This window comes from Microcaecilia unicolor, chromosome 9 (assembly GCF_901765095.1).
Source record: "Microcaecilia unicolor chromosome 9, aMicUni1.1, whole genome shotgun sequence".
NCBI classification, from domain to species: domain Eukaryota; kingdom Metazoa; phylum Chordata; class Amphibia; order Gymnophiona; family Siphonopidae; genus Microcaecilia; species Microcaecilia unicolor.
Window position 1 is genome coordinate 178143567 of NC_044039.1, and position 8879 is coordinate 178152445.

General features: G+C 43.0%; 1 protein-coding gene across 1 annotated transcript in view; it reads left to right on the forward strand.

Annotated features, from left to right (window-relative positions):
• The window catches only part of HIF1A (hypoxia inducible factor 1 subunit alpha), a 121250-nt gene extending 112589 nt beyond the window's left edge, over positions 1 to 8661 (forward strand). Inside the window, exons 13-15 of the mRNA XM_030214155.1 lie at positions 5480 to 5588; positions 6682 to 6808; positions 7156 to 8661. Coding sequence (XP_030070015.1) covers positions 5480 to 5588; positions 6682 to 6808; positions 7156 to 7307 — 388 coding nt within the window. The 3' untranslated portion in view covers positions 7308 to 8661. The remainder of the gene's footprint in view (positions 1 to 5479; positions 5589 to 6681; positions 6809 to 7155) is intronic.
• Positions 8662 to 8879: the final 218 nt, after the last annotated feature.

An 8879-nucleotide genomic window follows, 5' to 3' on the forward strand; every position in this document is an offset into this window, starting at 1 on the left:
TTCAGGGCACAGACCGTATAAGTCTGTCCAGCACTATCCCCGCCTCCCAACCACCAGCCCGCCTCCCACCACTGGCACAGACCGTATAAGTCTGGCCAGCACTATCCTCGCTTCCCACCACCGGCTGGCTCTGCCACCCAATCTCGGCTAAGCTCCTTAGGATCCATTCCTTCTGAATAGGATTCCTTTATGTTTATCCCACGTGTGTTTGAATTCTGTTACCATTTTCATTTCCACCACCTCCCGCGGGAGGGCATTCCAAGCATCCACTACTCTCTCCGTGAAAAAATACTTCCTGACATTTTTCTTGAGTCTGCCCCCCTTCAATCTCATTTCATGTCCTCTCGTTCTACTGCCTTCGCACCTCTGGAAAAGGTTCGTTTGCGGATTAATACTTTTCAAATATTTGAACGTCTGTATCACATCACCCCTGTTTCTTATTTCTTCCAGAGTATACATGTTCAGGTCATCAAGTCTCTCCTCATACGTCTTGTAACGCAAATCCCTTACCATTCTCGTAGCTTTTCTTTGCACCGCTTCAATTCTTTTTAAATCCTTCGCAGGGTACGGCCTCCAAAACTGAACACAATACTCTAGGTGGGGCCTCACCAACGACTTATACAGGGGCATCAACACCTCCTTTCTTCTTCTGGTCACACCTCTCTCTATACAGCCTGACAACCTTCTAGCTACGGCCACCGCCTTGTCACACTGTTTCGTCGCCTTCAGATACTATCACCCCAAGATCCCTCTCCCCGTCCGTACCTATCAGATTCTCCCCGCCTAACACATACATCTCCCGAGGGTTTCTATTCCCTAAGTGCATCACTTTGCATTTCTTCGCATTGAATTTTAATTGCCAAACCTTAGACCATTCTTCTAGCTTCCTCAGATCCTTTTTCATGTTTTCCACTCCTTCCCGGGTGTCCACTCTGTTGCAGATCTTAGTATCATCCGCAAATAGGCAAACTTTACCTTCTAACCCTTCGGCAATGTCACTCACAAATATATTGAACAGAATCGGCCCCAGCACCGATCCCTGAGGCACACCACTACTCACCTTTCCCTCCGAGCGAATTCCATTCACCACCACCCTCTGGCTTCTGTCCGTCAACCAGTTCCTAATCCAGTTCACCACTTCGGGTCCTATCTTCAGCCCTTCCAGTTTATTTAAGAGCCTCCTGTGGGGAACCGTGTCAAAAGCTTTGCTGAAATCTAAGTAGATTACGTCCATAGCTCGTCCCTGATTCAATTCTCCTGTCACCCAATAAAAGAACTCAGTGAGATTCGTTTGGCACGATTTCCCTTTGGTAAAACCATGTTGTCTCGGATCTTGCAACTTATTGGCTTCCAGGAAATTCACTTTCCTTTGCTTCAGCATCGCTTCCATTATTTTTCCAATAATCGAAGTGAGGCTTACCGGCCTGTAGTTTCCAGCTTCTTCCCTATCACCACTCTTGTGAAGAGGGACCACCTCCGCCGTTCTCCAATCCTTCGGAACCTCTCCCGTCTGCAAGGATATGTTAAACAAATCTTTAAGAGGACCCGCCAGAAGCTCTCTGAGCTCCCTCAATATCCTGGGGTGGATCCCATCCGGTCCCATGGCTTTATCCACCTTTAGCTTTTCAAGCTGTTCATACACACTCTCCTCAGGAGCTTAGTCAAGATCGGGAGGCGGGGCTGGTGGTAGGGAGGCGGGGATAGTGCTGGGAAGACTTATATGGTCTGTGCCAGAGCCGGTGGTGGGAAGTGGGACTGGTGGTTGGGAGGCGGGGATAGTGCTGGGCAGACTTGTACGGTCTGTGCCAGAGCCAGTGGTTGGGAGGCGAGGATAGAGCTGGGCAGACTTATACGGTCTGTGCCAGAGCCAGTGGTTGGGAGGCGGGGCTGGTGGTTGGGAGGCGGGGATAGTGCTGGGCAGACTTATACGCTCTGTGCCCTGAAGAGCACAGGTACAAATCAAAGTAGGGTATACACAAAAAGTAGCACAGATGAGTTATCTTGTTGGGCAGACTGGATGGACCGTGCAGGTCTTTTTCTGCCGTCATCTACTATTTTACTATGTTATACACACTCTCTTCCGTGAACGGTGCCCTATCCACTTCAATCTCATTTATACTTTTTGCAGTCCATCGCGGTCCTTCTCCAGGATTTTCTTCTGTGAAAACAGAACAAAAGTATCTATTTAGCAAATTTGCTTTTTCTTCATCATTATCCACATAGCGGTTCGCAGTATCTTTTAGTCTCACAATTCCCTTTTTAGTCATTCTCCTTTCACTTATATACCTGAAGAAATTTTTGTCACCCCTCCTTACATTTCTAGCCATTTGTTCTTCAGCTTGTGCTTTCGCCAGACGTATCTCTCTCTTGACTTCTTTCAGTTTCATCCTGTATTCCTCCTTGTGTTCCTTTTCTTTAGTTTTTGTGTATTTCTGGAACGCCAACTCTTTAGCCTTTATTTTCTCAGCCACTTGCTTGGAGAACCATATCGGTTTCCTTTTTCTCTTGCTTTTATTTACTTTCCTTACATAAAGGTTCGTGGCCTTATTTATAGCTTCTTTCAGCCTGGACCACTGTCCTTCCACTTCTCGTATTTCCTCCCAGCCCATCATCTCCTTCCTCAGGTATTCTATCGCTTATTTGTCCTATTTGTCTTGATTACATTGTAAACTCTATTGAACAGGGCACTTTTTACATGTTTAGTGTACAGTGCTGCATACATCTAGTAGTAGTAGAGTGGACCTGGTAGAGTCCGGGTCATGGCTCTGTAGTCCCACCAGTGATAACTTGGTGAGGCATGCAGCTCAGTCCCTTTGGGGCCCCTGAGTTGTTGTTGTTGCATTTTGACTGGGTTCCCTGGTCTAGCTGTGTTCCCCTACTGTCAGGAGAATAAAGCTAGCTTAAAATGGAAAAAAAAAATCAAATAAAAAGGAAAATGAAATTAAACAAAACAAGAGAGCATCTCCACACTCTGTGTTGGCCATATAGCTGGGCAAGCTGGCTCTGCACTGCCTGTGGGAGCTGGGAGCTGAGCACAGCTGCTGGCTCCCTCTGTCCCTTATGTGATAGATCATTTCCTGTTTTGGAAATGGCACCTGGGGGGGAGGGGGTGGGGTTAGGGGGATCTCCGCCGAGGTCTTCTGAGGCTCCCAATGCCTTTGGCATGAGCGGCAGCCATGTTGGATCCTGCTGCTGTTTCTCTTCAGCTGGATCTGTCCCAGCCCCATCGGGACTTGGTGAAGTGAGGTTCTTTATTTCTTCACCTGTCCCAGGCCTGGGGATCCCTGAGCGCCAATTTGGCTGTAGCTTGTTGTCTGCTGAGGCTGCCCCCCCCCCCCCCCCCCCCCCCCCCCCGGAGGAGCACTCCTTGGTCATTCGGTTGTTTAGACAAGAAGAACTTTCTTACCTTATTGATTTGTGTCTGAAGCCCTGAGGCTTTCCTTGGTCACCTTGATTGAACCTTGGAGGAGGACCCCCATCTAGGGACCACCTAAGCACCTTTCCCTTCACAAGGCACTGTTCCGTAAGATGGCCTAGTGCAGGGGTAGGCAACTCCAGTCCTCAAGAGCCGCAGGCAGGTCAGGTTTTCAGGATATCCACAATGAATATGCAAGAGTTAGATTTGCAAGCACTGCCTCCATGGTATGCAAATCTATCTCATGCATATTCATTGTAGATAGCCACAACAAAAAGGAAACCCTCACGGAACCGTGAGATATAGAACAAAAAAAGTGAGGAGAACGAATGAGGATACCAAAAAATGTATGTATTCATATAAAAAATGATAAATGATGACCCGACACGGCCATGTTTCGGCCCAAAGGCCTGCCTCAGGGGTCTTTTACAACCTCAAGTAGTATGATGTGCATACGCTCTGAGAAGAATGATGAAGTTGGACTCACTTGGGTCTCCTCTCCTCGGGTCATCATTTATCATTTTTTATATGAATAAATACATTTTTTGGTATCCTCATTCGTTCTCACTTTTTTTGTTCTGTTCATTGTAGATATCCTGAAAAACTGACCTGCCTGCAGCTCTCGAGGACCGGAGTTGCCTACCCCTGGCCTAGTGGGAGCTCTGGACAGAATCCTACGAGGGTCCAAGGTCCTGGACAGACTATATTCTCTCCCTCCTGAGGAGGTGGAGAGGTTTATGCGGTTGCCAAATGTGCACACTCTGGCCACAGGGGTAACCAAGAAGAGGCCCTCCTGCAGATCCTGTTTCTCCCCTTTCCCCATACTTCCTCTTCTGTAGCCAGCCATCCCCCCCCCCCCACCCCCACTCCTCTCACCCTCTACCTCGCGGCCCTCAAAACTTGTCTTTAATACTGCAGTATTGAAATCACGCTGCTTCTCACCCGCCTGAAGCCTCTCACTGTAGTGTCCTGTCCAAAAACAGGAAGTTCTGTCCAAGGAGGCAGGACGTTAGAGAGAGGCTTTGGGCAGGTAAGAAGCAGTGTGGTTGCAGGGCTGCAGCAGTAGAGACACTTTTGAGGGGCGTGATGGTGAAGTACAAGATTGAAGCTATCAAGCACCAGAAGCTAGTATTTGGCTGTACTTTGGCACCGTTGTTCTCTTTGTGTACGGCATATAGTATGACAATTCACCATTTTGGTGGCTGTCCTTTGAATTGACTATCTTAAGTGGGGATTTTACCAGAGACCTATAGAGATGATAATATTACTGCCCTCTTTCTGTAAGTGTTCCTCCTTTTCTTAATGCACCTAGTATGTTTTTAGCATTTCCAAGTCCTTTCCTCCTGAGTGGCAACCTTGGCAAGTATAAGTGTCCTCCTAGAACAGAAATATAGAAGTATCACTCTTCAGTTATTACTAGATAAATCAGCAATTTGGGATCCCCTTTACTAAAGTGTGCTAAACAGGTAGTATAAATTAGCATGTGGTGTCCGTGCATGAGTCTATAACTGTTACTACTACTACTACTTAGCATTTACTACTTAGCATTTCTATAGCGCTGCCAGGGTTACGCAGCGCTGTACAAGTTTAAACACGGGGAGGGACAGTCCCTGCTCAAGAGAGCTTACAATCTAAAGGTAACAGACTACGTAGTCAGTGTAGGTAACAGGAATGGGGAAGGTGGTTAGGCGCCAAAAGCAAGGGAGAAGAGAAATGGCCGGGAAATGGTTATAGACTGCTCATTGCATTTAGCTCAGATGCATTTTCCACCCTTTAAATAGGAAGCATTTACTAATACACTAACCATGTAGTGATATCTGTATGGGGACATGCGGAACACCCTCAACAGTGTGCAGGCTTTGCACTTGCAGCCTTTTATTTTTGTATCTAGTGCACGCCAGGCTTTAGTTGAAAGGCTGTTAGAAAATCAATATTGTACTTTTTTTTTTTCAGGGAAGTTTACAGTGAATAGACCTATAATTACATACCTATGAGTGGCTGATTTTAATATGTTTACAAATATGATCTTTCTGTAACTCTTAATATTACCTGATGCTGTTACAGAATTCCAGCTATGGCAGAGGAGATAAATCCAAAGATGTTAGCATTGCACAATGTTCAGAGAAAGCGAAAGATGGAACACGATGGCTCTCTCTTCCAGGCAGTGGGAATTGTAAGTAATGGGTTTTAAGTATATTAATTACTGCTTTTGGTCAACTAGTAATTGAGAAATCTAATACACTAGGCAAAAGGGGATGTTAAAACACTGACTTGTTTGCCTGGATTAAATTTAAAATCATGCATTCTTTGTGCACTGAAGAAGACTTGAACATTTAATATGTATATATATCATAGTGCAGAATTTGTTTGGTAAATAGCTATTGGTATCCAGGAATCCTTAGTTGACAAGTGATTGTACAGTAGCATTAGCAGAGGATCAGTGCAAGCCAATTCCCACTGTGCTGGTTGTCAGGATACAGAAGGGGAAAGGGAGAGGATTCAAGGTGCTCTGGGGATAACAGCCAGGCTCGGCACAAGCAGATTTGATGGACGTTAGATGCCATAGGACCTTGGGAGGGGGTGTGGTGGGAGCAAGAAGGAAAAGAAACAGGGCATTATTGTGTTTTTTTGAGCCATGTGAACATCAGAAATCAACTCGTACATAGGAAGGTGCCACCACCATTAGGGTGGACTTTGTTTCACCAGATTTTGATGGTGTCCAGCACCATGAAAGGTGCATTGAATGCCTACAGAATTTGATTTGGAGTATCACTCTTCATAATTTTTGTAAACCGAATGGTTCAAGCCCATAGTAGATTAATTTGTGCAGTCAGATGTCCTGTAGTTAGTTTCTATATTTTGTCCCACCTGTGATACGAGTCTAAAGCATTATTACCAGTACTTCATGCACAGAGAGCATGAAGGAGAGGAAGAGTCACAAGCAGTTCTTGCAAGCGGATTGAACTGCTGTCTTAAGCCAGTAGGAGAAACTGCTGTTTCTGAAATTGTAACATATTTCCATGCACTTGATATTCAAATGTGAGAAGTTGAAGGGCCTAAGGCAGTGAATTGGCTGCTTTAACTTATCTGCATTAGGTAGTACTGCTTGTCCCCAGTGGTATATAGTTGTACAGTTTTAATTAAGCAATACAAGTAATCCATGTAAAGTAATTTTATAGCTCTTATAAACAGAGCAGAATGCGGAGAGAAACAGTTGAACTATTAGAGCAATGCAGGTTAAATAACAGCCTACTGTTTTTTTATAGGGCTCCTTACTCCAGGTGACGAACACCGCTGGAAATGAAGAAATGCTTTCCTGGAAACGTGCAAAAGGTTGTGAATCTAGCAGCCAGAATGGAACAGAGCAAAGGATAGTCATCTTATTATCAACAGGTTAGTTTTGCCACCCCCCTCCCCCCAACCCCTTGTAAATAGGCAAAGTACATTATGAATGAGAAAATGTCCACTAAAACTATTTATTTTTTTAAAGTGATAGGCACCTTACAGGATTACATTTAACTGTTCAAATGACATTCTCCAGTTAACATTTGAAACCAGTTCTGAAGCAGCGAAGTACAATTTTACTCATCTTTGTAACCAGAGGGTCACATATGCTTAGGGCATGGGCATTGTAGTGGATTGTCAAATGCCACAGAGTTACAATTTGCTACTTTACCAGCAGTATAATTGTCCACATTAATGATACAACAAACCTTGTTGTTTTTACTTTCATTTTTCAGATGTGGCAAGCAAGCTGCTAGGGCAGTCATTGGATTCAAGTGGTTTGCCAGAACTGACCAGTTATGACTGTGAAGTGAATGCTCCTGTACAAGGCAGCAGAAAACTTCTGCAGGGAGAAGACTTGCTTCGAGCGCTTGATCAAGTTAACTGATTCCTCATAATATTTCAGCCTTTGGACACTGGTGACTCATCACCCAAAGCAGTCTATTTATATTTTCTACAGCTGATTTTAGAAGCCTGGCTACAATATTGCACTACTTCAGTTAGTTGTTTCTATCCTCTTTTTACTTTCCTTAAACTTTTTTTTTTAATCATTACATTAAATAACATCCTTAAGTAGTGTATTTTCAGTATCTCCAGTTCATGCAATTTTTTTTTATACCTTTACAAAAGCAGATTTCAAATACGCATCTTTGGTAGGGCAGATAATACAACCATGCCTTTCATACATGGTCTTTATCCTAGGCAGCTAGAAGACTTCTTATGGGTTACGTAGCTGTACCCTGAAACAAAAGTATTGTATCTTTTTTTTTTTTTTTGGGGGGGGGGGGGGGGTGGAAGGGGTTACTTTGCATAAAAACAGTGCTTTGACTATAGTGCATTGTAGCCACAGTCGCACAATATATATTTTCTTAAAGGAAATACCAGCAGTTATTCATGAAACATGTTCTCCATTTATATGACTTCTTGTTTTTGTTTTTTGTGTGTGTGTGTTTTTTTTGTTTTTTTAAAGAAAATCTTTGCATTTCTGTTCCTGAAGTTCTTGCCTATAAAATCATGTTTTAAGTCTGATGTATATCTTGTTAGTACACTATGGGGCTAATTTTCAAAGCAGTCAGACTTACAAAGTTACATGGTAACCTGTGAAACTTTATAAGTGCGTTGAAAATACGTCTCGTATTTTTAAACTGTTCTTATAGAGCTGTATGATGGATTCAGATGATCTAATGAGCCCAGCTGTTTACAATTGGTAATTGTAAAGATGTATTTTAACTGGAAGAGCTAGTAGCATTTAATAAGATGTCAAGTTTTTAAAAAAATTAACCTTCCTAAAGTATTCACTTTGCCAGTTCAGAAACCCCTTTGCTGTACTCGTGGAAGTTCACACTATTATTGTGTAACTGATATTAAGTAAAAGTGTTCTACTTACCCTACGTGACATAGGAGATTTCTATAAGATTGTAAAACATGCGTTCTTAGCAAAATGTCATAGTACATTGAGTTGCTTGGTATTTGATGTTTGATTTTAATGCACTTTGTTATTAACATCTTTATTTTTCATATAGATACTGATAACTGAAAATATTTCGAGTCCTTTTTATTTAGGAATGTCATCACAATACACATCTGCTGTCTTTGTGTGATTTTACCATATGACTTGTTCAAATTTCCTTTTCCATTTACTCTTTTTTTTTTTTTTTTTTTTTTTCTCCCCAACTTTGTGGTTTGATCTGACACTAACTGTACTGTTTTATTACATCAATAAATATGATCCGTGGACCAGGCTATATGTGCTGGTAACTCTCAGAAGGGTTAAGTGTGCATGAACTTAGGTGCTATTACATTGATTTGACTTGCAGTTCTGTGATACTGTGTTGAATGTTTATATGGACCTGAGTTTTGTTTAGGGTTTTATACCAAATGGTGCCTACTGGAAAAAAGCTAAGGCCCTCTGTTTCGTAGTGCCACCTGTTCTAAGGTTATCTTAAATAAAACATCTTAA